This window comes from Aspergillus karnatakaensis (genome assembly GCF_047715665.1).
Source record: "Aspergillus karnatakaensis strain CBS 102800 unplaced genomic scaffold BJY04scaffold_55, whole genome shotgun sequence".
Classification (NCBI taxonomy): domain Eukaryota; kingdom Fungi; phylum Ascomycota; class Eurotiomycetes; order Eurotiales; family Aspergillaceae; genus Aspergillus; species Aspergillus karnatakaensis.
This window is the reverse complement of record NW_027395767.1, coordinates 99,726-126,774: the sequence shown is the minus strand read 5'-3', so window position 1 is coordinate 126,774 and position 27,049 is coordinate 99,726. Positions and strand designations below refer to the sequence as shown.

The 27,049-nt window shown below is 50.6% G+C and overlaps 12 protein-coding genes across 12 annotated transcripts; 4 read left to right on the top strand and 8 right to left on the bottom strand.

The window, feature by feature from the left end:
* Positions 1–10: 10 nt before the first annotated feature.
* BJY04DRAFT_198090 (acetyl/propionyl/methylcrotonyl-CoA carboxylase subunit alpha) lies at positions 11–2,563 on the bottom strand. The gene is made up of 5 exons (XM_073712566.1): positions 2,306–2,563; positions 2,060–2,258; positions 1,905–2,002; positions 232–1,849; positions 11–165 (listed from the first exon to the last, which is right to left on the bottom strand). The coding sequence occupies exons 1-5, from the start codon at positions 2,458–2,460 to the stop codon at positions 100–102; spliced, it is 2,136 nt and encodes a 711-aa protein (XP_073567310.1). The 5' UTR covers positions 2,461–2,563; the 3' UTR covers positions 11–99.
* A 200-nt stretch (positions 2,564–2,763) lies between these two features.
* On the bottom strand, positions 2,764–4,702 carry BJY04DRAFT_198086 (isovaleryl-CoA dehydrogenase). The gene is made up of 6 exons (XM_073712565.1): positions 4,463–4,702; positions 4,307–4,394; positions 4,160–4,254; positions 3,853–4,088; positions 3,527–3,804; positions 2,764–3,462 (listed from the first exon to the last, which is right to left on the bottom strand). The coding sequence occupies exons 1-6, from the start codon at positions 4,641–4,643 to the stop codon at positions 3,048–3,050; spliced, it is 1,293 nt and encodes a 430-aa protein (XP_073567309.1). The 5' UTR covers positions 4,644–4,702; the 3' UTR covers positions 2,764–3,047.
* Positions 4,703–4,845: 143 nt separating this feature from the next.
* On the top strand, positions 4,846–6,895 carry BJY04DRAFT_127639 (putative 3-methylcrotonyl-CoA carboxylase, beta subunit (MccB)). The gene is made up of 2 exons (XM_073708432.1): positions 4,846–6,431; positions 6,489–6,895. Exons 1-2 carry the CDS (start codon positions 4,948–4,950, stop codon positions 6,778–6,780), a joined length of 1,776 nt encoding a protein of 591 aa, XP_073567308.1. The 5' UTR covers positions 4,846–4,947; the 3' UTR covers positions 6,781–6,895.
* Positions 6,896–8,115: 1,220 nt separating this feature from the next.
* On the bottom strand, positions 8,116–9,495 carry BJY04DRAFT_230605 (glycoside hydrolase family 75 protein; the record flags this gene model as incomplete). Its single annotated transcript, XM_073719330.1, has 4 exons — positions 8,116–8,327; positions 8,427–8,690; positions 8,799–9,152; positions 9,465–9,495. The coding sequence occupies 4 exons, from the start codon at positions 9,493–9,495 to the stop codon at positions 8,116–8,118; spliced, it is 861 nt and encodes a 286-aa protein (XP_073567307.1).
* A 282-nt stretch (positions 9,496–9,777) lies between these two features.
* On the bottom strand, positions 9,778–11,946 carry BJY04DRAFT_198079 (putative RAS small monomeric GTPase (Rsr1)). Its single transcript, XM_073712564.1, has 8 exons — positions 11,306–11,946; positions 11,200–11,231; positions 11,093–11,119; positions 10,932–11,011; positions 10,855–10,877; positions 10,760–10,788; positions 10,698–10,707; positions 9,778–10,620 (listed from the first exon to the last, which is right to left on the bottom strand). The coding sequence occupies exons 1-8, from the start codon at positions 11,314–11,316 to the stop codon at positions 10,191–10,193; spliced, it is 642 nt and encodes a 213-aa protein (XP_073567306.1). The 5' UTR covers positions 11,317–11,946; the 3' UTR covers positions 9,778–10,190.
* A 1,183-nt stretch (positions 11,947–13,129) lies between these two features.
* On the top strand, positions 13,130–13,540 carry BJY04DRAFT_222047 (uncharacterized protein; the record flags this gene model as incomplete). Its single annotated transcript, XM_073717284.1, has 1 exon — positions 13,130–13,540. One exon carries the CDS (start codon positions 13,130–13,132, stop codon positions 13,538–13,540), a length of 411 nt encoding a protein of 136 aa, XP_073567305.1.
* A 1,097-nt stretch (positions 13,541–14,637) lies between these two features.
* Positions 14,638–16,359, bottom strand: BJY04DRAFT_127584 (sterol esterase). Its single transcript, XM_073708430.1, has 2 exons — positions 16,148–16,359; positions 14,638–16,094 (listed from the first exon to the last, which is right to left on the bottom strand). Exons 1-2 carry the CDS (start codon positions 16,260–16,262, stop codon positions 14,812–14,814), a joined length of 1,398 nt encoding a protein of 465 aa, XP_073567304.1. The 5' UTR covers positions 16,263–16,359; the 3' UTR covers positions 14,638–14,811.
* Positions 16,360–16,422: 63 nt separating this feature from the next.
* Positions 16,423–17,447, top strand: BJY04DRAFT_198074 (PET191 family protein). Its single transcript, XM_073712563.1, has 3 exons — positions 16,423–16,596; positions 16,733–16,874; positions 16,963–17,447. The coding sequence occupies exons 1-3, from the start codon at positions 16,572–16,574 to the stop codon at positions 17,147–17,149; spliced, it is 354 nt and encodes a 117-aa protein (XP_073567303.1). The 5' UTR covers positions 16,423–16,571; the 3' UTR covers positions 17,150–17,447.
* A 21-nt stretch (positions 17,448–17,468) lies between these two features.
* BJY04DRAFT_198070 (dolichyl-diphosphooligosaccharide-protein glycotransferase) lies at positions 17,469–19,235 on the bottom strand. The gene is made up of 4 exons (XM_073712562.1): positions 18,964–19,235; positions 18,791–18,901; positions 18,033–18,733; positions 17,469–17,982 (listed from the first exon to the last, which is right to left on the bottom strand). Exons 1-4 carry the CDS (start codon positions 19,103–19,105, stop codon positions 17,551–17,553), a joined length of 1,386 nt encoding a protein of 461 aa, XP_073567302.1. The 5' UTR covers positions 19,106–19,235; the 3' UTR covers positions 17,469–17,550.
* A 292-nt stretch (positions 19,236–19,527) lies between these two features.
* BJY04DRAFT_222043 (NADH:ubiquinone oxidoreductase subunit NDUFA3) lies at positions 19,528–19,839 on the top strand (the record flags this gene model as incomplete). The annotated part of the gene is made up of 2 exons (XM_073717283.1): positions 19,528–19,711; positions 19,793–19,839. The coding sequence occupies 2 exons, from the start codon at positions 19,528–19,530 to the stop codon at positions 19,837–19,839; spliced, it is 231 nt and encodes a 76-aa protein (XP_073567301.1).
* BJY04DRAFT_127555 (uncharacterized protein) lies at positions 19,731–22,491 on the bottom strand. The gene is made up of 2 exons (XM_073708429.1): positions 21,814–22,491; positions 19,731–21,759 (listed from the first exon to the last, which is right to left on the bottom strand). The coding sequence occupies exons 1-2, from the start codon at positions 22,039–22,041 to the stop codon at positions 20,377–20,379; spliced, it is 1,611 nt and encodes a 536-aa protein (XP_073567300.1). The 5' UTR covers positions 22,042–22,491; the 3' UTR covers positions 19,731–20,376.
* Positions 22,492–23,289: 798 nt separating this feature from the next.
* Positions 23,290–24,266, bottom strand: BJY04DRAFT_209918 (putative transcription factor RfeG; the record flags this gene model as incomplete). The annotated part of the gene is made up of 3 exons (XM_073714185.1): positions 23,290–23,928; positions 23,987–24,031; positions 24,132–24,266. 3 exons carry the CDS (start codon positions 24,264–24,266, stop codon positions 23,290–23,292), a joined length of 819 nt encoding a protein of 272 aa, XP_073567299.1.
* Positions 24,267–27,049: the final 2,783 nt, after the last annotated feature.

Genomic DNA, 27,049 nt, shown 5'->3' with positions numbered 1-27,049 from the left:
AGGAATATGTAGCATAGTTTCAGATATGTCTGTACAGGGCTATGGCTGAAGAAATATTCTGAAGTGGATTCATTCATGAAAGGATATACAAAATTCGCTCTAATTGGACAATTCCTCACCCTCACTCTCAAACTCCACGAGCGGTGTCCCGCTCTTACATTGGTCCTAAGAAAAAAAAGAAACATTCATTAGCCAGTTGTTGAACCAGAATGCAGATATAGCGCGACTTACTCCTTGTTTATGAACAACCTTGGCAATCTTCCCCTTCTGCGGACTCCGAATAACAGTCTCCATCTTCATACTCTCAATCACAACCAGCGGTTGATCCTTCTCCACGACATCACCCGCTTGGACCTCAACGCGGAGGACTTTGCATGGCATCGGGGCGAGGACGCTATTCGTGACGTCTTTCATGCCGAGGGCTTTCTCCATCCACTTGGCCCGTGGGATGGCAAAGCGGTATTGGATGCCGCGCTGGAATGTGACGATTGAGTCGCCGTCGCGGATAACGGTGGTGTCGAGACGGGTATGAGGGAAGAATGAGGTGATGACTCGGGATTTGGCGTTCGGATGGCTGGTTACTTGTTCAAAAGTGTGCTCGCCGATCGTTACATTGAACGTGTTGCCGCCGGTTTGTCGTACTTTGACGTTAAATGTATCTGTGCTTGTTGATGCTGCGTCTGTGAATGACAAGTTGTGCTCTTGGTAGCCGGATCCGAACCCGACTGCAGAACCTTCGAAGTTGGCCGTCTTCTTGTTGACCAGGGTAGCGTCATCATGCAGACAGGCCAGTGCAACTTGCGCTAGTACTTCTGGTGCAATGGTTTCTTGGGCGAAGAGCTCGTCACGGTGCTTTTCGATGTATCCTGTTTCAACTTCGCCTGAGATAAAGTCGGAGCTCTTGCAGATCATCTTTATGAACTCGATATTCGTCACCGGGCCTGCCACTTCGTATTCCTCTAATGCTGCAGCCAGCTTTCTGATGGCTTCTTCCCGATTTGAGCCACGGACAATCAGCTTGGCAATCATAGGGTCATAGTGCGCAGAGACCTCATCTCCTTGCACAAACCCTGCATCAATCCGGATGTCTTCGGTGGTAGCAGGGGTACGAACATGAAGGAGCGTTCCAGAATCAGGGATGAACCCTTGGGCAGGGTTCTCGGCGTATATTCTAGCTTCGATTGCATGGCCACGGTTGGCTATCTCAGCTTCAACCTCCTCTTGTGTCAGTGGGAGTTTTGCGCCTTCTGCAATCTTCAATTGCCAGTGCACAAGATCTTGTCCCGTAACCATCTCTGTCACCGGATGCTCCACTTGAAGCCTAGTGTTCATCTCCATGAAGAAGAACTCGCCAGTGTCGTTGTCAAAAATAAACTCGACAGTACCAGCACCCTCGTAGCCAACAGCTTCTGCGGCTGACCGGGCCTTTGCCCAAATATCCTTCCTCGTAGCATCAGGTAGGTGAGGAGCCGGTGACTCCTCCAGTATTTTCTGGTGCCTTCTTTGGATACTGCAGTCTCTCTCTCCCAGAGCTACGGAGTTTCCGTGCTTGTCAGCAAAGACTTGCACTTCGATGTGTCTTGGTGTCGTGATGTATTTCTCCACCAGAACATGGTCATCTCCGAAAGAGCTTCTAGCTTCCGACTTTGCTGATTGGAGCTGCGCCTGGAACTCTTCTTTCGAATGAGCTATCCTCATTCCCTTTCCACCGCCACCTTTGACTGCTTTGATGAGAACAGGGTATTTGATTTTATCGGCCTCGGCTTCGAGAAACGCGGGGTCTTGGTTTTCACCGTGGTAGCCTGGCACACATGGCACTCCAGCCGCGGTCATGATCTTCTTGGACTGACTGAGAATCAATATAGTCAGCATAGTGTATAGCATACAGTAGCTGAGCCATGCACCTTTTATCACCCATGTCCTCGATAGCCTTCCAGGGCGGACCAATGAAAACTAGGCCAGCTTCTGTACATTTCCGTGCAAACTCTGAGTTCTCGCTAAGCTGTTTGAAGAGAGTTATATCAGTAATTGTCCGACCAAGACAATGATTCACACATACGAAGCCATAACCCGGGTGTATCCCTTGACAACCTTGCTCCTTCGCAATCTCAATGATACGATCTCCGTCGAGATATGCAGATACTGATCCAAGGTTGAAAGCGAATGGTGTGCTCAATGCGTGTTGTGCTCGGCTATCTGGATCGGTGTAAAGAGTGGTTACTCGGATCCCGTGCTGCACAGCAGTCTGGCCGACTCGTCTTCCCAAGGTCAGTAGAGTAGCATGCGGGGTGAGAGAGAAGCATACAAAGCAATCTCTCCTCTGTTTGCAATAAGAATTGAATCTAGTGGCCGAGAAGGACTTGAAGTCTTTGAGGCAGCTGTTGAGGCAGCCCGTCGTGAGCGTCGGATGGCTGTCGGCCCCAGGCGGGCGGAGGTGCGGAGAAGGGATGAGAGCGGCATTGTCTGGGAAGGAGACAGTACTCTGTCATCAACTGAGGGTCACAGAGAAAGTCAAACGGCAACTCGCATGATCTGAAATCGTAGAAGTAATGGAGAATAATTGGAGATGAAGGTAAATATTCCAGCGCAGCTCACTTGACTCCGCTCGGCTTCTTGTATGACGGCGATCCAAACCGCCGCTCTGGGGACGAGAGCCGACGCAAAGCGATGCGGGGAAGGCCGCCATCACGTGAGGGCTCTCTGTAGGGGCATTGCATTCGGGTCACGAGGGTCATTCCAAGGTTGCAAGTTCTCACTGCCTTTCGAGGGTTTGACTGGAAACATCTCTGCATGAGTGACAATAATGATTTAGCTTGTGTACAATATCTCTGTACTCCGTGGACCTATCGCGGCTTGTAGCTATACTTGTATATTGTAGATTTCGCAGCATCTGAGGTATGAGCATGTGTAGTCATAAATTGAGATGAGTGTAGCTACTGTGTACATCTCGACCCGAGTGTCTAGCTCTCAAAGTAGTACATTAAACTCGTATCTAACGCCAATGAAACATCTCTAGTTACGTCGCACTCAGCAGAATGCCCCGAATATCATTGCGCATACTCCTTATTGAAAGCACGCCCGATCACCATGCGCCTAATCTCGCTCGTTCCTGCTCCAATCTCATACAGCTTTGCATCTCGGAGCAGTCTTCCCGCGGGAATCTCATTGATATACCCATTTCCACCCATCAATTGAATCGCATCGAGCGCACATTCAGTGGCCCTCTCAGCAGCGTATAGAATTGCCCCTGCACAGTCCTGGGTGCGGATTGCAGCTGATCCTAGGGCAGCACCATTGTCGACCTGTCGGGCCGTCGCATAAGTATACGCACGGGAAGCTGCGAGCTTGGTGTGCATATCTGCGAGTTTGCCCTGAATCAACTGGTTGTGGGCAATCGGGGTTCCGAACTGTTTGCGGACGTGAGTGTATGGGAGGACTAAGTCAAGAGCGGCTTGCATGATTCTGTAGGTCCCATAGTAGTTAGCTTAGGGAATAAATGGACAGATGTAGATGGTATAGAGCTCACCCTAGTGGACCAGCACTTAAAACGAGTCGCTCCAAGTCAAGACCCTCCATTAGAACCTTGACACCGCGGTTGACTTCGCCCAAGAGGTTCTCCTTGGGAACAAAAACATCCTCAAAGATAAGCTCTCCGGTGTTGGAGCCACGCATACCCAGCTTATCGAGCTTTCGAGCACATGAAAAGCCCTTGAAACCCTTCTCTACAACAAAGGCAGTGATTCCCTTAGAGGCCTTCTCGGGTTCGGTCTTGGCGTAGACGACAATGTAATCCGCGTCGGGGCCCTAATCCATTAGTTTGGATGTTGTATAGAAGGCAAGGATAGAACCCACGTTTGTAATCCACATTTTGGTCCCGTTCAACACCCATCCACCGTCAACCTCTTTGGCGGTTGTCTTCATGCTGACGACATCGGAGCCGGCCGAATGCTCTGACATAGCTAGCGCACCAATCTTTTCACCTGAAAGAAGACCGAGGAGGTATCGCTCTTTTTGCTCTGGGCTACCGTTCAAGGAGAGTTGATTCACGCAAAGTTGCGAATGTGCGGCGTATGATAGACCGATACTACCTGTAAAAAGGAAAGTCGTTTATTAGACATGTCATGACGTGGGATTCAGAACTAGAAAAGAAAAGACATACCTGATGCACGGCTAATTTCCTCCATCACGATACAATGCGCCTGGTAGCCCATCCCAAGACCTCCGTACTCTTCGTCTGCCGTAACTCCGAGGAAACTAGGAACGTACGTCAGATGGCGGCAGTCGAAAATGAAAAGATATAATTTACCCAGCATCACCTAGTTTTCTCCACATCTCGGCTGGGAACTCATTCTGAGCGTCTGTTTGAGCGGCAAGGTCTTCAGAGATCTCGCGTCCTAAGTGAAGGAATAAAATTAGGATTACTAGTATATCAAAAAGTAATGTGGCGAGTGCATAGACTTACGTGTAAATTCTTGAACCCTCTCTCGCAGCTCTAGAAGATCGTCTTCAGTGGGAGCTACGAATCCCTTCGGGTGTTTGGCTGTTGCGTAAGTTCGGACAGCCGGAATGAGGGGTTTCGTGAACCTCCTCGGGGCTCTTGAGGGTAGGGAGCGGAACAGAAGCGGCAATCGGGTGGTGGCCATAGTGATTTGTGAGAATAAAGGTTCAATGGCCTTTAAGGAACATGTGGCGCAATTCAAAGAGATGGATCTAAAGATATAAACGAAGATGGAATGCGGAAGGAGAAGTCGGGGGATTACCCCGCGGCTAGACGCGGCCAGTCTCGCTTCTCCGCATTTTCCCTTGCTCACCTCCGCAAACCGACCGCATCATCGGCCTTCTTTGCTCTTATTGCTCTTATATTCTCTCCAAGGGGTTGGTATTTCTTCAACTCCTGAAGGGTCATGATCTAGCCGAAACAATACTGATCGACTTCTTTTTCTCGCAATGCGTGTTCCTGCTCCGCTCCTTCGCAGGAGCTTGGCCTCCTCCACAATCCATGCTGCTCGACTAGCCCCTCGACAGCCCGTTCTCTCAAACGCACAAAGATCCTGCAGTCGACCAAAACCTGAGACTGCTACCTCATCTCGCTCAGTTGCAAGTTATACTCATTCACACCATGCTTCAGCCATCTCCGTCCTTCCTACCGCGGTTGATACGTCGTCCCCCGACTTCAAAGAGAACGAACAACAGATGCAAGAAGTCCTAGACCAAATGAACACTCTACACAGCACCATTGCGCAAGGCGGGCCACAAAAGGCAAAGGACAAACACATCGCGCGGGGGAAAATGCTCCCAAGGGACCGCGTCACAGCCCTCATCGACCCCGGCACCTCCTTCCTCGAGCTCTCGCAGCTGGCAGGCCATGGAGTATATCCGGGAGAGGATGTCCCTGCGGGTGGCATCATTACCGGCATTGGAACTGTTGAAGGGGTGACTTGCATGATTGTGGCGAACGACAGCACGGTCAAGGGCGGCACATACTACCCTGTCACGGTGAAGAAGCACCTTCGCGCACAGGCAATTGCACAAGAGAACAAGCTACCTTGTATCTACCTTGTAGACTCAGGTGGTGCGAATCTTCCACACCAAGCTGACGTCTTCCCAGACAAGGAGCACTTTGGACGTATCTTCTTCAATCAAGCTCGGATGAGCTCACTAGGTATTCCCCAAATCTCTGTTGTCATGGGCCCCTGCACTGCTGGAGGTGCTTATGTCCCCGCCATGAGCGATGAAACAATCATTGTTGAGAACCAAGGCACTATCTTCCTCGCTGGGCCCCCTCTTGTCAAAGCAGCCACTGGAGAGGTGGTCTCTGCAGAAGACCTCGGAGGTGGACAACTGCATAGCACAATCTCTGGGGTAACAGACTACCTTGCTGTCGACGATGCTCACGCTCTTGTGCTCGCGCGCCGCTCCATTTCCAACCTGAATTACCCAACAACAACAACCACCACCAACCTCTCCTTGAAAGGTAACAGCCAAGATACTATTAAAGAGCCCCTCTACGACCCCAACGAACTCAACGGCATCGTCGGCACAAACCTCCGCCGTCAGATCCCTGCCCACGAGGTCATCGCTCGTATTGTAGATGGTAGCGAGTTTGCCGAGTTCAAGCGTGACTACGGCACAACGCTCGTCACAGGTTTTGCCCGTATCCATGGCCACCAAGTCGGCATTGTCGCCAATAACGGCATTCTTTTCTCCGAGTCCTCCCTCAAGGGCGCACACTTTATCGAGCTCTGCGCCCAGCGCAACATTCCTCTCGTCTTCCTCCAAAACATCTCAGGCTTCATGGTCGGAGCCGACGCCGAGAAAGGAGGAATTGCAAAGAACGGTGCGAAGCTTGTCACCGCCGTCGCCTGCGCTGATGTGCCTAAGTTCACTGTCGTATTTGGATCCAGCGCTGGTGCCGGAAACTACGGCATGTGGTACGTACATTTTACTCTCTATAGCCTACCTTCAGAACTAATATGCCAACCTAATAGTGGCCGCGCCTACTCCCCCCGCCTAATGTTCATGTGGCCGAATGCCAAAATCGGCGTCATGGGCTCCGAGCAACTCTCCTCAGTAATGGAAGCCGTCGGCCGCACTGCAGACCCAGAGCTGAAAGCGCGTATCGACCGCGAATCCGAGGCAACATTCTCCTCCGCACGGATATGGGACGACGGCGTGATCCCACCCGCGCACACACGGCATGTCCTTGGTTTGAGCTTGGCTGCGGCGTTGGCTGGCAAGGTTGAGGATGTTAAGACTAGGTTTGGAGTTTTCCGGATGTAGATTGCGGATTAGTTTTTCTTTGATTAAGCCTGTGGTTTCTAGCAGTCATGTGGGAAGTCTAAATATAAATTTAAACGTGATTATACTTTGTCCTGAGAGAATATAAGCTTATCCCAAAGTTTACCCTGATATATTTATGGCCTTCCCGGGAGATATATTCCGCACGTTGACTTTTGAGCCCAGGTAGGCTGCAGCACGCTCCGGGCTCCATTGAGCATGGGTCCGGGTAATGGAGAGCACAACCGCAAGAGGTATCCTCCATTCCATCCATTCATCTATCCAAGCTCTATCAGACAGTCTAAGAGGATTTCTTAGACGGAGCATACCCCTAGAATGCAAGACTCAGCTCCCTCAGCTAGCTACATACTCACATCAGCACAGGCAAAATGACTCAGAAGCAAAAGTATCTCTCCAATAGACCTTCTCCCCTCCAAACCAGAAAGTCTACAACAATTCCCAGCCAGCACCCACCTTGAGTCCTAGTAAATGGATGTACCTACTCCGGAAACCCGCGAGCTTCTCCTCAATCACACCGGATTCGTCGGAGATTCTGATTAAAGCTACGCTTGACTCACACATCTTGCCGCAGCATCCCGGGGTCTTGCAGACACCCCGGGTTTTCAAGGAGAGCGATACGGTTGTGGCCTTGGAGCCTGGGGATTGAGGGAGGTGGAAATGGCTAAGTCCCTCGCCTGATGTCTTGTAAATGTGGGTTGTTTGCTTGGATAAGGGAGTAGGGTCTTCTCGAGGAAATATACTAATATATGGCTGGTTTGAAAAGTTCTTTCTTTGAAATTCGAGTTTCTAAGCAGCTTGGTCTTACGTGGTGCTCGGTTCGTGTACTTCTATGTCCGCGTCTAGAAGTCACTACTGTCTACAAGGAGAGCACAAAGATATGAGCGTGATTGTAAGCCATTCCAATTTGGAGTCGCTATCGAGCTGTGATAGATTGCCCAAGATAGCAAAGTAATAAATCATAAGTTAAACTAAGTATTAAAATCCCCATACCACCGTGCACCTGGCCAGTATGCAACGGCGGCCAAGGATATCAATTTGTTTTCAAAAAAAATCAGTACCTTCCATGCAGCTGCCAGGCCAGGATACACAAAAGAGAACCGATGTACAAGTCAGAAACAATACAAGATTCAACGTCCAACTTATGAAAGGGGATACAAAAACGCCAAAGCCAGACGCAGAAAGTCCAGTAAAAAACCTCCACCCTTTGGTCCGCCCCGTGATACGAGGTTGGGACTGGGTACTATGAGGAAAAAGGTCCTCCCTGTCGCACTGCTATACATGTTAAAGGGGAGAAGTGACCTGACTGGTTTATCCAGATCAGGCCACGACCAGCACCAACGCCGCTACGAAAAGGGCCGCCAGCTTTGGCGCAACCACCCGAGGGCGGCAGACCGATCCACCAGAGCTGAGATCCCAGTTCGCGTCGGTTGAGCTGGGCTGGGGAAGGGAGGGGGCAAGGGTAAAGGCAGGAGTGTCCACCGATTGATCGGTAGGAGCATCTTCCTGTTGGGGGTGATCTTCGCCAGCTTCTTCATCCTCAACAACATCCACCTGCTCCTCCTCGTCCCCTTCATCTCCCACCTCCTCAACTACCTCCCCAGAATGTTTTCCGCCCACCCCTGACTCACCTGACAAACTGGGGACCAGCCCCAAGTTCGCCATTAGCGACGTCGTGAGCTGTTCACCCATCGATCGAAGCTTGGTAAAATCAGTGATGTAGTTCTCATTGACGGCCTCAGGGGGTAAGATCGCACCCTCTCCGGTAAACAGGATGTAAGTCACGTCGTACGCTTCGTGACCCCTATTCCCAGAAAGGTCGTCTTCGGGGAAACAGGAACGAGCGAGGAGCCAAGACGCCTCACCCGTCACCTGCACCTCGTTCCCGTTGGTGTCTCCGAGAATGGCGTAGAACATTTTGTTGTTACTGCAGAGTTGTTAGTTTGACATGCTCAAGGTGAGGGAGGGGACGACGCATCAGATAACTGCAGCAACGTTATTACCCGGGATGGCAGCCGGGTTGGCTTCAAGGAACATGTCAGGGATAACGATGAATGGGACCTCGAATGCCGAGAGCGCACCCCAGTTTGTCAAGGGCTGCCCATCGGCGTTACCGTCACACTGGTAGTCTAGGCCGTCACAGTCGGTGTCCATGTCGGCTTTGAATACAAATGCGGCTCCGGCAGTGAACCCAGCCCAGTCACTGTAGATGGTTGACTTATCCGTAAAGTTGGCAAGACTCATTGGATATGTGGCCAGTGGTGGGACAGTAGTTACCTGTTCGGAGGCCGCCAGTATGCCAGCAACGTCGATGGCATTCGACGCCTCAAACTCGGAGGGAGGCACAGTTTTAGCGGCTGCGCCCAGAAGGGGGGTAACGAAAAGAAAAGTGCGGATGGAGAGCAGGTTAAGAGTGCGGATGTCCATGATAAAGGGATAAAAAAGGGTAATAAGGAGCGGATAGAAGAATTGAACGAAGTCGTTGGCAGTAGTAAGTAGTACGCTTTGCACTTAGCAAGAGTAGGCTTAGCAGATGATAAGTAGCAGGCTTGATACTTGATACCACGAAGGACGATCGTTGAAGGAGAAAAGAAGAGCCAGGCGCGAGGAAGGATGTCCGGAAGCTCTTATAGCAACCGTCTACTTCGGTGACTGCCTTGTTGACTCACAAGAGGCTGAGGATGGGCAAGAGAGAAGCATTCCGGTCCGTACCTTCACCGGAACAGTGAATTCCAACCCAATAACTAGCTCAACCTTCACATGGCCAACAATCCGGAGACCAAGGGCACGGCCGAGAGTTCCCTTCTGCCAGGAGCTCGAGAAAGCGATACCTTCAGGAGCTCTTGTCCGTCCAATCACCTTACCAGCAGACACGGTAGGGAAAGATATGCTTTCCCCGTCAAGCCCGGTCGAGGATATCCAAGGCTGCTTTACATTATTGTTGCGACGGGAACAAATAGGAGTAGAAGGTGACCGTGTATAATTGAATCTATATGAGTCTGTTGAAAGACGTCAAAATAGCTATGGAGGAGAACACACCAAGAGACTGTGCAAAAGTCACCTCAAGGGCTCCGAACCTAATAAAGCTTAGTTAAAAAGCACGCGAAGCGAAGAAAATAAACTTTTCCATTCCTTTGGTACTCAAAAACGAAGCCGGTGTATCAGTTGACAAAAATATAGAAGCAAAATATAAATAAGCATAAAGTCTATCGTGATGTGGCGTGGACGGCGTATGGACACAGTAGCGAGATGAGCTGGTATCATATTTTATGGCAAGTATCGATATGTGAAGTCGTTGAATATCATGAGTAAAGTTGGAGGGCAATGCGTCTGGTAGTCGTATAATGTAGATGGGCAGCAAATGATTCTGCGCAGATGGTCGTAGAATCGGTTCTCTATAGAATCACACAAGGTCCCTTGCGTTTGGTCTGTCGTCGCCTTTCTCGCTTTCTATCCTGTCGGTTGGTCCCCTCACGTTTGCGGGGCGCGATGTCATAATCATTCGTCGAGCTGCCTTGAGCGTCTTTTCGAATAATTTGGCGACAGAGGTCGACAAAAACCTCATTGACATTGGCTCGTCGGCGAGCCGAGGTCTCGTAATATGGAGCGTTGCCCCAGCTTTGGGACAGGGCAAATGCGCGGGCCCGAGGCACAGCACGATCTTCTTCCAAATCTGACTTGTTCCCCACAATTACAATGGGGACGTTCTCGTCATCTTTGATTCGGATAATCTGTTCCCGTAGTTCAGCTAGCTCATTCAGCGATGACATGCTTGTGATCGAAAAAACAAGCAAGAAGCCTTGTCCTTGCTTCATATATAACTCCCTGATTGAAATGTTAGCTCCTGACAAAATGACTGGCATATGGCGTTGTTCTTGGCCACTCAGAAAGGGATCAGTTACCTCATGGCAGCTAGAAGAGCGTTAGTAAAAGAGTCATTTGAAGAGAAATAGGGCGTCCTTACTAAACTGTTCTGTCCCCGCTGTATCAAGACTATAGGGATTCGAAGTTAGCAATCACCACGCTTCGCAGTCGCCTCCACGGGTATGCCTAACATACATCTCTAATATACATTGTCGGCCCTGAAAGACATAAGCATTCGAAATATAGCCCTGGGGCGGACGTGGTGAACTTACATCTACCTCGATATGTTTGCGGTAGGAATCTTCAATAGTTGGGTCGTAACTCTCAATCCAAACATTCTGCACGAATTGTGCTACGAAGGGTCAGCCACTGAAAATGAGAAGTGCATATCCTCCGATGTGGGAGTAGGAGGCAAGCAATTGGCTCTTCTTACCAGTGAGACAGCTTTTACCAACCCCACCTATTGCGCAAAAGCAGGACAAGCAGTTAGAATCAGTGCTAGGCCTTCGGGGTTACTTTATAAGAGAATATGCAGCCTACCAGCGCCTAACACCACAATATGATATTCTCGTCTGCGTTGACACAAGCCGTCATTAGCCTTGATTACACCGTTATGCGACGCACCAGACATCAGGGCTGAACTCACTGTGGCCGCATTGAGACGATAAATATGACACCAGCAATCAAAAACAGAGCCCTTGACCGGAATTGTGTCCTTCAATTGCAAATGTAACAATGGACAAGAACCGTCCGACAGTCGCGTCTTCTAGGTATGTTTGATCCGCGGCGAGCAACTCGACAGCCTGGTTTACCGTTCGCGGGCGTTATTGAGGCGTTTCGTAGATCCGAAACAATGCGCAGCGCTCGATCAATGGACGGGCCTCCTGGCGGGAGGTGGATTCAGTCGCTCGGGGACGAAGGAGCGGGGGTGAGCTTGGGGCAAGGGAAATGACACGCGATCCGTTACATCGGTCTCGATATTGATCAATTGTCGACCAATTGGGCGAATCCAGTCAGGAAAGGGACGCCTAGGGCGGGAAAGGAAACGAGGGACCGTGTGAAAGGTAGGTAGAGATCAGGGAGCGAAGTGAGAGTGTGCGGCGTGCGCGCGAGGTTCGAGAACGAAATGTAGCGGAGCGAACGAACGGTACGGCTTGATGTTAAGAGCGAGACTCGAGTGCTGGTGGGGGCGAAGGAGCACGGCTAGACCGACTCCAGTTAGAAGCAATAATTTAGTTTGATGTTGTGGGGAGGGCAACGAGCAAAGCGTTTGGTCCGAAATTTTCGGGCTTGAGCAGCTGGAGCCTGGCGGAGACAAACAAAGCTGGCTTGAAGGATGACTGTGCCTGCAATAATATGCACTGATAATATTGATCAATGATGCAATGTCCGAGGATGTGCTTGCTTGCTTTTTTCTTTTTCTTTCTCTTTCTCGACTCTCTGCAGTCCTGGAAGATCACGGAGTACGGATCTCGGAGACCTGGGTGGCGGTGAAGCTCAATTTGGGACTGATCGCAAGCGAAACTCTAAGCACTTATGAGCGTAGGTAAGCTCTTGAAGATTGCAGAACAACAAGGGGGAAACAAACTAGAGAAGGTGAAGAAGTGACAGACAGCATGAGTTAGACTTGAGGCTGCAGGGTCTCTGAGCAGTAAGCCTGGACCTTACGGTAGTTAGTTACTAGGCACTACCTACCTACCCTCAGGGCTCGGCATCTAACTACAGCACGACTATTGCAAGATTCCGATTGCAATGCGATGCCCCGTCAGAAGCATCCCTCGAAAACGTCTACTTTCGTCTAAAAAGAAGGTGGAAAGTTTTGTGTTTGTCTTCAACCGGTCCTGTAATCAAGAATACACAGTGTGCTGACTCGAGGGCGAAAGTCTGGGTAAAAGCCAAGGTTGATTCGGTCAAGTCCAACAGCAGACAAGCACTCCCGCCGCAATCGCCATCGCACTCAGAGCCACGGCCGCAGTCGCAGTCGCAGTCGCAGCAAGAATCATCTCAATCCTCTTCCAAACGTACCTCCAGAGCCATAGCATCCTACAGCCAGAATTTCGAGCAACACCTAATTGACCACGGGATCTATCTTCCGAGCCAACGCTCGCGCATAACGGGCCGCCGCGTTGAGCCTTACAATCTGAATGAGATCAAAGAACTCATTTTGGCCAGAAGACCCTCTTTAGATCCTTCCTCGTACTTGAGGGGCAAGTATGGAGATATTCCAGGACAACATGGCTACTACCAAAACACACGTGCAGGTCATTGCCATCGGTAATGCCGTTCATTGAGGGATCACCCTCTCCCACCCAGAAACACCTCTCCGAGGGCAGGGACATCGTATTCAATAATCTGGCCCCGCTAACAGACGGGACTATTCCTCATATAAAGCCCAAAATCTACTGTCACCTGTGGCGCTCGGCCAGATCTGCTACACCCGCAGATCCGGGACCAACTTGCGACACGGGTTATGCCCTCGACGGACAGTAGCCTCCCGATTGCACCGAACTTCTTTACTGAGGCTACAGGCTTCGGCGCACACCCCGAGATGACGGATCGGCAAGCTTGTTATAACGGTGCGCTAGGGGCAAGTGCTATGCATGCGTTGCAGTCGTATCAGCCGCCACTTTCACCTCGACCTTCAAGTCCAGTAGATGATCGCGAGAGGACCAATGGTTACTGCAATGGCACCCACCTTCCTGGCGCTATCTTACACTTACAAGCAGCATACGACAACGAAGCCTACGCAGTTACCGCGACTTTCTATAATGGGACGCTCAAAGCCTCAAACTTTACACCTCGCATTTTGCAGCGGTGTCGTCTTCTGCTAGCACCACAGATCCAAATACCGGAGGACTGCCCCAGGCGGAAAGTTTCATGACAAAGGTAGGCTCTTATGACCATGATGATGGCCTTGAGGTTTTTTGTGCTGGTGTATCGGCGTTTCGGAATATGCGCAACTGGGCGGACGAAGAGAGGGGAAAGGCAATGAAGCAGGCGAATGATAGGCTTGCGGAGGTGGAACAGAAAGAAGAGCCTGTTTAAGCTCTAGCTATCTAGCTATCTAGCTTTAGTTAGTGTCTGTAATATAAGGCAGATATTGAGGATACTGAAATATTTAAAAGGGAGTACTCAGTCGGCGGGATCGATTACCTACCTAGGTACCCCTCCCTAGAATCCAGTTTAGTCTCACTACCAGCGCACTATCTACGTAGTAGATCTTGGGAAGTCTGCTCTCTTCATCCTTGCCCTAGTTACGCTTCATCTTCCGCTTACAACTCAGGATTTTTTCTTCCTGATGAAAGAACTGCAGGATCCGGCCCCTGCAAACGCCCACAGCCTCAGACCGGATTTTGCGTCGAGTCCATGACGCGTTGGGCGTTTTACAGCCAATACTAAATCGGACCCAACATTGCCGTTTGTTACCTATCACCCGAGTCCACTCCAGCAAGATGAGATCTATTGATTCTCCGACACTGCATGTATGATCGACCCCGCCATCGAATCATCGAACCAGGCCCAGCCCAGGAGCCAACCGGCCGGCCAACTCATCGCCTGCCAGGGACGGATCGCCTCCCAAGGTGATCTTTGGGGCAAACGCTGGGAAAGAGCTCGATCCGGTAAGCAAGTACAGACAGACTCTAGCGCTGTTGCAAACATCAGAACCTGCATGTGTCGTTCTTTCACCCAGTCTGACAGTTTCATTTCGGCAATCTTGGGCATCAGCTTTGGCACCCCACGCGGTCCGGTCCGATCTGTACTTCACCTGTCAGCTTTGTCTCTGCAGGTCTGCCTTGCGAGATGAGAAGGAAGAATGTGGGTCAATAACGTTTCATTGGGCGATTACTACGTCTGATGTATCAACTATGCTCTATCGTATGATGCTGATGACAACGGGCCTCTGTCCAAGTCGGATGCGCAAGGGCAGCCATTGATTGCCTGCACCGAGTGAGTGTTGCCTCGGACAGAAAATGCGTTGTACAAATGATCTCACGGGCTAACTTATGCAACCAAGTACAGCAAATATGGCATTTAGAAAAAGTCCAGATAGCTAGCATCACCTTCGCCCTGCCATTATATGCAGGAACATTGACGAGACTCTGCATTCGCAGGATTGGCACGGTCTTTCAAGGTCCAGACCGCTACACCTCTTTACACCCCATTGACTTGCCCATTTGTTTTCTCATCCTGGAGCCCTTTTTCGGAGCTATACTGGTCCAAAGCATCAAACACATGACCGAAAACCAACTCAGCAACATCGTTGGCCCACAGGAAATCCAGGTGCTCATATTTGGGAATGATCTTGGCCGTTGTTCCGCGGGGAAGCTCTTTCTGCATCACGCCAATGTCGACAAGGCTGTCGCTGCCACCATATAACAAGACAATAGGCGTCTTGATGTTCCTCGTTGGATATTTGACTGGCTTGTAGAAGCGTTCACTTGCCACTATGCTGAATGGAGCATATATCTCGTCGTCATAGAACTGAAAGTTCCTGTTGCGGATGATCTGGAACCAATGCACCACGGACTTGGTGCTGGTGAACGAAAACAGATGAAGGTAACCAGCAAGCTTCTGGGCGCGGGTGATGTTTTTGGTCTTCCAGTTGAAGAGAAAGGCGAGAGAGGTGTCTATGATGCGCATGAAGATCGGTGGGTAGAGAATGGTCTGCCACATTGTGGTGGAGCTGAGAATGCTCCGTCGGCCGAAGAGCAGGAAGATGAAGTTCGGTGAAGCTTTCATCAGTGAGTCTACGACCGGACTTGATATCCGCGCGGGTGCCATTGCAGGGGCAAGTGCAACGAAAACGTCAATCTTTTGATTCAACTGGGGATGGATCGAAAGAGTCGCAAAAGCCTGAGCCGTTCCCTGCGAAAAGCCAATATATGACAGAGAGGGTTGGCCTGTCACCTCGAGTATATAGTTGATGCTGTCGGGGATATCGTGAAAAGCAAACTGGTCGATCGAGAAATCCCAGAACTCGGTGGATAGTGGTGAATTTCTGGTCGATTTCTTGGAGTACTTGTTCCCTCGATTGTTCCCAAGCCAGACATCATAACCTCGCTCCGCTAGCTGGAAAGGAAGACAGCGTTCCTCCTCTGTAAGACAGACCCAGACCTCACTACACATCATCAGACCATGGTGGAGGTATACGACTTTCTTCTTCATGCTGCCCTCGCCTTGGTTGACCGTTTGCGATCCTTCGCTCTTGCGGTTGGGTAACCGATGAAGACCAAGGAGATATCCATCTTTGGTATGAACAATGTGCTCCTCCGCCTCGTATCCGAAGATGGCGCAGATCTCAGAAAAGTCCGACGCCTGCGCAACTGCATTTGCAATCCGCCTCTCCTTGCCTTGCTTCTCGGGTCGCTCAGGGGTTATTATCATATTGAACATCGTTTTCGACCGTTCGTAGCAGAAACTGATGATCGGCTCGGCTATCTCAAATCAGCATCCGACTGCCCAGAGCATTTCTGTTGCTGCTACTCACGGAGACAGAACGTAATTATGTGAATGATCCATTCCAACAGCACCAGGATCAACGACCCGAACAGCGCAAAGTACTCGAACCAGAAAAGGCGCCCTATAACAGGTACACGCGCCATGTTGATGGAAGAGATGTATATAAGACGGTCAGTCCTTAAAATTCATAGCTAGAACCAAGGATCACCAAGCGCAATGGCTTCGATAATTAAATACACCTCCGCCCATTCAAGAGCGCAAGCCATAACCGCGACGTCATGGAGACCGCCATTTTCATGTGATGGCGCTTATCTAATCCGGGGATAGCCCGATGGATTTTTGCCCGCGGGCGGCGCGGAGCCCGCCTTAGCTGTCTGTCTCGACCTGCTGCGTCTAGGTATCCCCTCACGATCTCCAATCCCGGTCAAGGCATTGGCTGTCCCGCATCCAAGATGCCGAACTCTTGCAATGCTCTCCGTAAGTCCTTCGGTTTCTCTTTCGAATCTCTACCCACAATCCCGTTTCCGGATCCTATTTGCGCTTTCCGCCGCAATCATGCCACCCTCCGAGTCAAATCATACAGAAATACCCGTCTAACAAAGCCATCCAACAGGCGAAGCCCTAGCCCAATGCCTCCAACAATCAGACTGCATCATGGTCCAGCGCCATACACCGCGCGAATGCCTCAGCGCGCCCCTCGTCGATGAACTCCCCATGAAATGCCAGCAGCTGCGGAAAGGCTTCGGCGAGTGCAAGTGCGTCTATCACACTCACACACACATACAACATCTTCCTCCCGCCGCCATATATGAGACTGTGAACTGACTCGTGGAAAACATACAGACGCGGGTTAATTGACATGCGCAAACGGTTCCGCGGCAACGCGCCGCTCCAGATGTCCAAGGAGGTTGATGGGAAACCGGCGGGTCCGTCGCAGCAGCTGTATGCCGGGAAGCCGGCGTATCAGTCTGTGAAGGAGATCAGTGGGGATGAGGTGCAAATGGATCCGGAGAAGACGAGGGGGCTATAAGTTTGTTATGCTGGGTTTTTCATCGAGTGATGAAAGGGGACTCTGTGATGAGATGAAGGGAAGGGGGAGAGGACGCGAGGTCCTTTTAGACTGCTTATGTGGGGGGCTCATCTGCATTTTCGAATATGGCTTTTTGATCTTGGTCTCCCCTCATGGCATGGATTGGAGTTTTGTTTCTGGTTCCGGTGTACTATTATTTTATTTTGTTAGTGTATATATTTCGTCCTTTTGGGACAGTATCTCTTAAAGAGCCCTTGAGCTTGCACGAATCTACCAAATACCAAATGCTTGCAATGAACTCGACGATACTTGAAAACATCTTCAGGTCCTTATATTTTCTGTTCTGGTCATACAAATATATCATTCAAAATAAATACACACCCCACCCATTTTGAACATATCTACTGCGCCTTCTTCCCCTTCAACGCCGCAGCCGGCGCCGTCGGCTCGCTGTAGAGCCAAACAACAACGAACGCCAAGAACCCGGCGACAACAGACCAAAGCCCCGCAATCCACACCCAACCGCCACTAATCTTCCAGCTGCGCGGGTACTCGTTGTGCGCGTAGTGGCGGACAGTCACCTCGTGCTTCTCCTCGATGTTGGTGAGGAAGGGTCGCTTGTAGTTGACGCGGAAGGAGAAGATGCCGTGTTGGTCGGGGACGGTGAATTTGGTGCTGTAGATTGTGCTGTTGGGGGTTGTAGAGACGGGTTGGAGGTTTAGCCGGTGGAAGGGGGAGAGCATGGTGAACTCGAGCTGGAGGTTGTCGTTTTCGGGGACGGTGAAGGGGGTGTAGCTGTCGATGTTGTATTCGGAGATTTCGATGGAGAAGACCTATATAGGATTAGTTTGTGACAATGGGTGGAAGTGGTGGGGGTGCGTACGGTTTCATTCTTGATGCGGTAGATCTTAGGGTTCAGATCCTCTTCCGAAAGGTCGTCCTTGGCAAGGTGGTGCTCGATCTTTCCAACCTTCAGGACGCCGGTCTCCTTGAATGTCCATGCGGTCAACTGCTTAGCGAAGTCGCGGTTGGCGGTCTTGACCTCTGCACCACCCGGTGCCTTGACGGTTGCGGAGAACCACTTGTCTTGGAGACTCTCTGCGGAGCCCAGGAGTGTGAAGCGAGCGGAGTTCCTGGCTTGCATGGCAGACGCCAGAGCCAACTGAGATCCTGTCGCGAAGACCTCCTCAACGGCGCCGGAGTCCTCCTTCGGGTTATAGCTGTAGGCAGTCGAGGGGGCGCGGAGAATAGGCGCAAGGAGGGAGGTGTCCCCGAGAGTGTGCGGGCTGGCGCTTGGAATAGCAAGCACACCTTCTCCGCCGAAGAAAGCCTTGGTATCAGGTCGGAGCTTGCCGGGGCGCTCAAGGACGAGGACATCGTGCTTCTCAGAAGCAGATAGGGTGTCGTAGTTGAAGTGGTCTACGGTGACGGAGGATCGGTCTGAGGATACGTGGAGGTCGAGCTCCAAGAGTAGAGAGCTGACGGCGCTGGGAGTAGTGGACTTGCCGGAGAGGGCCAGGAGGATGTTGCCGTCGCTGTTGAGGAAGTCAACGAGGTTCTTAGGGCTTAGCGAGGGTCCGAAGCCTGTCACGAGTCAATTGGTGTCCATAGATCCCATTTCATTCTAACAGAGTGTCGAACCTTTTGATTTGGGAGGGAGAAGCAGGACGTGGTCGTAAGCTCTGTCCCCAAGCTCGAACAAGGAGAGCTTCTCGTTCTTGGGCGATTCGAAGATGAGGTTATATCCGCGGTCTATCGGAGAAGTCAATCAGCAAAGAACATACACTCTCAGCTCAAATCTCCCAATACCATACCTTCCAGATCACCCCACAGTGTCGAGTATAGCCCCTTCTCAGCAGCATCCTCCAAAACCACAAGCAATCGCTCTCCCGAACTGCTCAATGCATTGACAGCGGCCAAGAAGCCGAAGAGCAGAAGAGACGGAGACCACCGCATCTTCAAGAACCTCCGCACAGCGGAACCAAGCAAATAACCGAAATAAAGGCAAGAATCACCAGAAGAAAAAGAAAGAAACCGGTGTTGTCGGTATATTTGAAGCAAGTAGTTATCAAGATATAGTCTCCGCACCCACTTCGAATTGGCGACGTGTTTGGACCGCAGCGCCAAGACCTCATCCCAATCTGCCGCCTTCGAGCTAGCTAAACTTCGGTCCGGCCTTGTCGTCACTTTCAACCTCTGTTGCTTCCCTTCGCCGACTCTTTCCCCACGATACAGCTCACCACCTCCGTAGCTCACTCAATCCACTCTCCGATATCGAACTGGCGTCTTCCGGAGAACCCAATTGAGACTCTACCCCCGACCCCCGAGCCGACCGAACCCCTCAATCCCGCAATCTCTTAACCTACACAATCGCGACAATGTCTACCCCCCAATTCTGGTCCACCCCTCTCCGCTACCTCCGCTGGGCGTCCCACGAGAAGCCGGCTATCTTCTACTCCATTATCATTGGTGCCACCGGCCCGGTTGCGCTCGTCAGTCTGCCTCCGATCAGACGGGCTTTCGGAGATGTTGACCCGGAGCCTATTCCTTTGACGTATCCTAGTGAGTCCTTGCCCATATCCTGCTCAATTACTCTCCCACGTCTTGAATCATGAGTTGCTAACTTTTATCTTTTTCCAATAGTCCCCAAGGGCCAGCGGGTCATCCCGCAAGGTTACGACGACGAGTAGATTCGGTATTCCTGGAACGGACGGGGTAGGATGTTTGTCGGATAAGATACGATTGGGGCTTGATATCATTACATTATTTTGCTGTTGTTTAGCTGGGAAATTTCATCGGTTGTTCGAAACCGCATACACACGTACAACATATTCGAAACGGAAGTTCGTTTCTCGCTGGGGTGGAGGATTCGCTGGATCTATCTCGCCTTGGTACGATGTCGGTCTGAGGAAAGAGTATTCAGTCTCTTTTCTTTGCCTTCTCCTGGCAGTCTACTAGACTCGTGCTTCGGGGTCTACAGTGTATTATTGTATATGAAAAGAGGTGTCGAGTAAGGGAATTAGATCTTTTTTTTTTCTTTGATTATGATACGTGCGCATTAAAATATCTCTCGGTCAAGCTGTAACGAGGCGGCAGCAATCTTCTAAGGTGAGGCCAGCACCTTCATCCCATATCTGCAACCCTATAGCACATTGATGGCGCCGAGGCACGCTACAAAGCGTAACAGTTGTTGGGTAAATTTGAGAATAGTAAGCGAGCAGCCATAGCTAGAATACATCATCAGAGGCCCTCCGAATTGAAAAGGGTGCCATGTTTCCATCGCTTTGCATGTGCATATCATCTTGTGTGGGCCCATCAGATTCAGTGATAGGTGAGACACTGAATATATCCATGCCACCGGGGTAGTTATCCTGGTTGTACTGACTTTGATAGAAATCCTTGGTTATTTCCGGCATGATTGGAATCAGGGCTTCCGCATGAGGGTTTCGAAAGTCCACCGAATTGCCCCAGGTAAAAGGATCCAGGTTGTGCATGTTGTAGGTGTTGAAAGCGTTGAGCGAAGGGTCATTCTGGATTCCAGGGATCACCAACGAGTCGGTTGAGGGATTATGGGCGTACATCATGCCTTTCTCCGATTCGATGCCGTTTAACATGGGTACAGGATAAAGGGTGTCTTGTGATATATCATTAGGGATATTGCCGGTCATGCTCAGATCCAGGTTGCTCATTCCTTCAATCTGGTAGCTCATCGCTTGGGTTTCTGGCAGCGGCATTTGTACGTCGTCGAATTTGCAGCAGGTGAGGTATGGCAGCTCGCCTAGAATATCAGGGTCGTACTTCGCCTGATTGACGAGCAATTCAGAGACGAGGCCTTTGGTCCCCTTCTTAAGCTCATTCAAGTTCTTTTCTAGCTCCTTCAGCCCCTTGGTGCTGGTGCCACTGGTGTTTACGGTGGGAAAGCGAGCGATCTCCTGGTCAATTTTGCTCAGATAGGCATCGCCTCCTGCGGCAATTGCGCGATAGAACGCAGCACCTCCATCGGGAGCACGGTAGTTGCGGCTTTCAAGAAACGACTGGCAGAGCCATTGTTGGTAGAAGGTCAACGCCATCCAGACGAAGACATTGTTTGTCTCCCGATAGCCAGCCCTGTCGAAGCGCGGACGTGGAATGTGGTTGACGATTCGCTCCTCAACCGCTATTTTGGTCGCATTTAGGTCGTAGAGTTTCTGTTCGCATAGAATCCGAATGCTTCTGGGTAGCGCCTCGCGCTCTATTTGTTCGAGCAGGCCCCATTTTCCCACCAAGTGAATCATGGACTCTTGAAAAACAGCTACCGATTGAATACGGACTCCCAGGACTATCCAGGAGACGGGATCTTCGGCGATGAGTCGATATAGCTGCTGATCGAAGCCAATAAGTGTTTCTCGAATGGTACGAGAAATGACCTCTGAAGAATGTAGCTCTTCCCCAAGCTGAATCAGTGCCTGGCAGTTCCCCAGTATAGAATCGTAGCCATTGTTGTCGAGAACTGGATGTATGTTGGAGAATATTTTCATGACGTTAGACCAAAGGTGACGGATCGCCGGAGGCCATACGGGGAACGAACACGGACTCAGACCCTCTGAGCCATAGAGAGAGTCTTCATAGCCCTGCAGGTATCCCGTTAAATTGGATATACATTTTCGAGATTCTGTAGTACTTGCCTGTACCTCCAACATTCCGTACCGATGAACAGATGAGCCAACGAGATTCAGATTGACGTGTCGTAACTTCCCTCTCAACGGTATGGCGGAGGCTGGGTGGCCTTGGAGCAGCTGTCTTAGGTATTCTGAACAGTTTTTGAGCACTGAGCTCTGGAGGTGGTAGATGTCTGGCCGCACAGTTATCGTAACAGCCCCGTCAGTGAATTGTGGAAAAAACCCATGATCCATCTTGATAAACACAAGGCATAACCGCTGTTGATATTCGTCTGCGGCGCAGGTGGTGAGGATTAACAGAGATGCGGTTCAGAGACATCGGTAGAGGCAGGTCTGTTGAAACCTTTGACTGGAATAAGAAAGGAGCAGCAAGAAAGAGTGACATCGAGCAATTGGCGCAACAGGGCGAAAGGAGTGAATATCAGGCGAAACAGAAGAGTCTAGAAGCAGGTCTGGCAGTTGAGCACATTCTGGTCCGCTGATTGAAAGGGTGAGAGGGTGAGAGGGTAATTGCATAGTGAACCTTGGAACGGCCCCAACACATCACAAAAGACCTCATTCTCACAAACTGCAGGAACTGCGCCTGCGGCTACATGTGACACTGAAATCTACAAAAGCTGGGAAAGTCAGTCAGATCAGGAGCAAGAATGGTGGCTGGACGGTCCGTACGGGAAGAGTCAAAGGTCTCACAAAGACCGACCGTAAGCTGATTCAGAAATCCATGAATTGACTTTGTAACACCATTGCCAGAACTAATCAAAGCAAAAACGCCAGTATATGCTCATATCTACATCTCTGTATATCGACAACACCCCATACACCAGCAGGGTATATTCCAACCCTGTTGGGCTCAACATGTCGTGACAAGAAACGCCCCTCAAAAACATCTTAAGGGGACACCAAGCGAAGTCAAATCAATCAACCGCTGCAAGAACACCACATGAAAAGCCAAGACGGAGAGGAGCGGACAAATTCCGGAGTCATGACACGATAAGAAAAAACAAAAGGCCCGGTGAATGTGACAATAAACAAGTCAAGCAGCCAGCCACCTTTTCATAAACATCACAGATATCGGGTAAGTCTTTACATTAGAGCGCCAACATTGTGGTCTTCTGCGAAGAGCACAAGTAAAAGAAACACATCCAGCGGAGAGTACCTGTCGACGCCCAAGGAGACGTTCAGCAATGAAATCAACGACGCCCACAACGTCCTGGTAAGAAGAACAATATCCGGTAATCTAAGGTTCGCTTCCCCAATGTTGCAAGCTGTCCCGAAACAATGACTTAAGCACACTTTTCCGGCTTGAAGATCCTGTAGGTAAAACAAGGAAAGATATCCATAAAGCTCCATGGTATGAGCAGTAAGAGAAACGGTTTCACGGCGTAACATTCATTAATCCCGCGGCACAATCCGTTCAGGAGATACAAGGCATCAATACTTGACGGACGCCAGGCGCTCGCAATGATCTCAGATCATGCTCGCTCACCGAGTTCGGCGCGGAGCCTCTCTTTCTCTGGTCGCCTGCGGCCTACTGCGGTCGGAATACCCTGACTCTGGGGTGTACCTGGGTTCCAGTCCTATCCGTGGGTCAGGAGCAGTAGTGGTAGGATATGCCATTCCAGTGGTAACAGGAGAATAATCCGATTCGGTTTCATAACCAGGACCAGCATATCTAGGGGCATTGTTTCTCCCATTTTCGAAATTATAACCGGTGCTGGCATATGTGTAGGCACCGTGCATTTCTGAAGTCACGGGTGGCTGGTTGGGAGCACTGTAGGGAACATGTTGAGGGTAGGGATTTTGGCCAGCTCCGAAGCCTCCTGAGTGGTTTGGAGGATATGATGGGGCAGTTGTGTATGGGGGACTTGAAGTCGCCGGGTAGCCAGTTGAATATTGGTCTGCATATTGCTGCGGTGGCGCAGCGTAGGTTGTGGGGGGAGAAGGGCCTTGAGCTTGTGGCATTTCAGGATGCATGGAAGTTGCATAGTTCGGGGTGGCCCGGCTAGGTTGCGAGTAGCTGTAGTCCTGGATGTAGCTGCCTCGGGGGTAACCTTGGTCAGCGCGGCTTCTCACATCTGCCTCCCATCGAGCGGAGTCGGCTTTGAGATCAGCAATCATTTCCTATAGCACAAGCCGGTTAGTTCATTTTCTGAGCGAGGCGTATTGAGAGAAAGCATACTGATGTGAGGTTTCGGTAAGCCCGAATGAAGAATCCTCCACGACCCTATGCTCAAGTTAGTAACAACATCAGGGCAATTGATCAAGCGATACTAGTCTTTTGGGAACTTGTACGCGGTCGGTTTCAGGAGATGAGGGAGACGGACATTATGGTTTCCAGGTCTTACTAGAGCATCATTTCCAAGGTAACGGCAGATGTCGGCTTGGATTACTTCTCGGCTGATACCATCTCCAGGAATGAAGTATTCATTTTGACGTTCCAGTCCATGACGGCTAGCCATTGTGTCCAGGGAAGAAAGTCCGGTGTTTATTTAACAAAGTGAGAGGGTCCAGGTGGCCAAGGGAGATCCTGAGGAAAAAGACGGGTCCGGGTAGGTGAGATGATGAGCGAGATCTGGCTGTTCTTGAACAACAGAGCAAGTATTATAATATCAGGTTGATTATCCAAAGCTGGTGGTAAACAAGGCAAATCTGGCTTTAAGATTTGAACAGTATTTTCCAGGCTGTAGAGAGGTGCAAAGCGTGCTTATGGCTTTCCTAGCGATAACAGAATGAAATCCTGGTGTGTGAATTCTTGTCCAAGGGTTTCTCTCAGAGGGGGGAAAAGGTCGAAAATCCTTGGGGTATCCGGGAAGAACCAGGTTGGATATGATGATGATGATGATGATGGCACAAGTGTGCAGAGTTGAGATGACACGGAGGAAAGACGTGGTTGACTAGAAGAGGGGTTAAGGGGAATCCAGTTTCAAGGTTGTTTGTTGTTGTCTCCAAGGTATGATGGCGCAGAGCTGGCGAGATGTGCCAGTTTTTGAAGAGGGAGAAGTAGGGAGGAGGAGGGAGTCGTGAGAAAGAGAAAGGATGGAAGAAGAAAGACGAGCTCAGGCAAGGAGATAAGGGAGGGAGCAGGAAGAAGAGAGGAGCGAGGGGGGCGAAAAGGTGGGAGAGAGGCAGTTGTGTGGGTTTTGGCGCCTGTGCTCTGACGATGACTGATTGGGCTGATTGTTGGGCCGGCTTTGGGCTGCTGGCCTGTCTGGTGCCACGACTTTCTTTTACGACTCCACACCACACCGCAAGAACAATGCCAAAATCTGCAATGCACGGCTGGACAAATAAGGCTTAGGCCCTTGGCTTGACGAGAGGCTGTCAGTGTCCAAACATTTTTGCCCCCAGCGCCTGTGTCGCGATGCTGTCACCTCCCGCTTCTTCGTCGTGGTAATTGGGCGAGATGGAGCCTTGGTGATCAGGCGGGCGTGGACACGCAAGATACCTCCCGCAGGCCTGAGTATCCAAGTACGAGTACCTACCTGACTGACACCTCACTACTACAGAAGGAAAATTGTGACTCATTATCGTTCTGGAACTGGATATGAAGGCAGGTTGTCGCTAAGTTCAAGACAAGAGTGGAAAAGACTCTTTGCAATAACGGCCAGACCAGAGGCGGCTTTGGCAGAGGCAGACAAGCGTCCGGTGGGCGCCTAGCATCATTGGTACCTTCGACATTTTATTGATCGGTGCCCATTTGATGATTATTGCCCTCGCCTCACTTGGTACCACAAGACAGCCGACAGCCCTCCAGAACGATCCTGTCGCCCTATCTCTGTCTTTGACCAAGTGGTCTTCTCCCAGCCTTTTGATTTGGAAAACTCCCACGCCGGAAATGCCATGAAGGGTTCCGGTCGCAAATCAATATTGATTTCGCTGTCGTTTTCCATGCACGTAAACGAAGTTCGTCGACAGGTTTTGCGCCGCTGGCAGGCTGTTGGTTGAGAGAACTATTTCGACTACGAATTACGTGATATGGCAAGGTCGTCGCTGTCATCCGAGGAATGATTCATGGAAGGCTTTCATATTTCAAGGCGAGCTCTTGGAAGTCGTTCAGAAGCCAATTTCCGTCGATTCTCTCGAGAGGGGCATCTGATGGATGATGGATGATTGTTGCTTTCTTCAGCTTGTTGGGTGGGCAATTTTTCTCGATCCGGCCAGTCAGACGGGATCTTGGGTTGGGCAGTCATGCGTGTGGCGGATCGGGCACTCGTTGAGCGTTGCTCTGAGTTCTCGCTTCCATGCCTTTCTCTCACGCTCAATTCTGTCGATCTTTATTGTCCAATAATCAGGTCGTTAACGTTATAGATTTTCATGCGGTCGCGAACCAAGGCTCCAACCCGTCCGGCCCGTCCAGTTTGCTGGGTCCCAACCTCGCAACCCTAGGAAGCTCAAGCTTGGTTGTCCAATCCACAATTCCGAAATCCTGAAGGCTGAGGCCCTTGCCGCTGGTAAATTTCTGGGTAGTCACTCGGCAAACGCACCCTTCAGGTAATTATCACCAGGCCCGGTTGCAGTTTGGCCTCTCGATAGCATCGCTCTCGGGGGCTTTGATAGGGGATTTGTATCCAGCCTGACTCTTCATTTTTCTTTTGCATACAGCCGACGGTCAATGCTGCTGCTTGATCGCTTTCTCAAAGGGCTTGTGCATTCCTAATTGGTACTCATATCCGGCTCGAATAATGATGACACTTTGGTGTTTTCCGTGCTGACAAGAAATATCTTGGAATGACTACGCCGAATCCCTCAGGAGCCAAGTGTTCAGAGCGGTGATGCCTGCTTTGAAAAAGGACACGCGGATTGGCTTTACTCCTCGCGTTTCATCTCGCCTTCTCGCTGCCGATCGTCGAAGTGTGTCGACCGGTTGCAGGAAGCGGGGGCTAGCATAATTGCGAGTATCGCTGTGATGGAGATGAGGGAGGTGGTTGAGGGCTTGTTTGTGTCCACAACATGCATCTGCATGGCATGTGTTGCTCGACTTACAAAGGACTCGGACCGCCATTGAGGCATCTTTACCACCACAACTCTGATAATATGAGCCACACCATGACTTAGTCAGTTACGGACTGAGTGATCGTTCTGGTTTGTGACTCCTTGCACGATACCCGGGTACTACAGTAGTCCCTGATCAGCAGTCAGCTTGCCGGATATCTTTGTAGAGCAGCCCACATTAGCCGGTTTTGCTCGATCTAACCTCCATCGCTGCTCAAATTACAAGAACGTAACCTCAGATTTATCTCTG

What these genes read in the sequence shown, in the direction of transcription:
- BJY04DRAFT_127555 (XM_073708429.1), bottom strand. Translation starts at nt 22,041, where the DNA reads ATGGATCATGGGTTTTTTCCACAATTCACTGACGGGGCTGTTACGATA. An exon ending in ACGGAATGTTGGAGGTACAG is followed by an intron (nt 21,760 to 21,813) that starts GCAAGTACTACA and finishes GGATACCTGCAG; the next exon opens with GGCTATGAAGACTCTCTCTA.
- BJY04DRAFT_198074 (XM_073712563.1), top strand. Translation starts at nt 16,572, where the DNA reads ATGCCGAACTCTTGCAATGCTCTCC. An exon ending in GAACTCTTGCAATGCTCTCC is followed by an intron (nt 16,597 to 16,732) that starts GTAAGTCCTTCG and finishes GCCATCCAACAG; the next exon opens with GCGAAGCCCTAGCCCAATGC. An exon ending in AAAGGCTTCGGCGAGTGCAA is followed by an intron (nt 16,875 to 16,962) that starts GTGCGTCTATCA and finishes GAAAACATACAG; the next exon opens with ACGCGGGTTAATTGACATGC.
- BJY04DRAFT_198070 (XM_073712562.1), bottom strand. Translation starts at nt 19,105, where the DNA reads ATGCGGTGGTCTCCGTCTCTTCTGCTCTTCGGCTTCTTGGCCGCTGTC. An exon ending in TCTCCCTCCCAAATCAAAAG is followed by an intron (nt 18,734 to 18,790) that starts GTTCGACACTCT and finishes GACTCGTGACAG; the next exon opens with GCTTCGGACCCTCGCTAAGC. An exon ending in ACCGCATCAAGAATGAAACC is followed by an intron (nt 17,983 to 18,032) that starts GTACGCACCCCC and finishes AATCCTATATAG; the next exon opens with GTCTTCTCCATCGAAATCTC.
- BJY04DRAFT_198086 (XM_073712565.1), bottom strand. Translation starts at nt 4,643, where the DNA reads ATGGCCACCACCCGATTGCCGCTTCTGTTCCGCTCCCTACCCTCAAGA. An exon ending in CCAAAATGTGGATTACAAAC is followed by an intron (nt 3,805 to 3,852) that starts GTGGGTTCTATC and finishes CTAATGGATTAG; the next exon opens with GGCCCCGACGCGGATTACAT. An exon ending in TTAAGTGCTGGTCCACTAGG is followed by an intron (nt 3,463 to 3,526) that starts GTGAGCTCTATA and finishes TGGGACCTACAG; the next exon opens with AATCATGCAAGCCGCTCTTG.
- BJY04DRAFT_127639 (XM_073708432.1), top strand. Translation starts at nt 4,948, where the DNA reads ATGCGTGTTCCTGCTCCGCTCCTTCGCAGGAGCTTGGCCTCCTCCACA. An exon ending in GCCGGAAACTACGGCATGTG is followed by an intron (nt 6,432 to 6,488) that starts GTACGTACATTT and finishes CCAACCTAATAG; the next exon opens with TGGCCGCGCCTACTCCCCCC.
- BJY04DRAFT_198090 (XM_073712566.1), bottom strand. Translation starts at nt 2,460, where the DNA reads ATGCCGCTCTCATCCCTTCTCCGCACCTCCGCCCGCCTGGGGCCGACA. An exon ending in AACAGAGGAGAGATTGCTTT is followed by an intron (nt 2,259 to 2,305) that starts GTATGCTTCTCT and finishes GACCTTGGGAAG; the next exon opens with ACGAGTCGGCCAGACTGCTG. An exon ending in TACACCCGGGTTATGGCTTC is followed by an intron (nt 2,003 to 2,059) that starts GTATGTGTGAAT and finishes CTCTTCAAACAG; the next exon opens with CTTAGCGAGAACTCAGAGTT.
- BJY04DRAFT_127584 (XM_073708430.1), bottom strand. Translation starts at nt 16,262, where the DNA reads ATGGCGCGTGTACCTGTTATAGGGCGCCTTTTCTGGTTCGAGTACTTT. An exon ending in CATAATTACGTTCTGTCTCC is followed by an intron (nt 16,095 to 16,147) that starts GTGAGTAGCAGC and finishes GATTTGAGATAG; the next exon opens with CCGAGCCGATCATCAGTTTC.
- BJY04DRAFT_198079 (XM_073712564.1), bottom strand. An exon ending in TATTGTGGTGTTAGGCGCTG is followed by an intron (nt 11,120 to 11,199) that starts GTAGGCTGCATA and finishes TTTGCGCAATAG; the next exon opens with GTGGGGTTGGTAAAAGCTGT. An exon ending in GCAAACATATCGAGGTAGAT is followed by an intron (nt 10,878 to 10,931) that starts GTAAGTTCACCA and finishes TATGTCTTTCAG; the next exon opens with GGCCGACAATGTATATTAGA.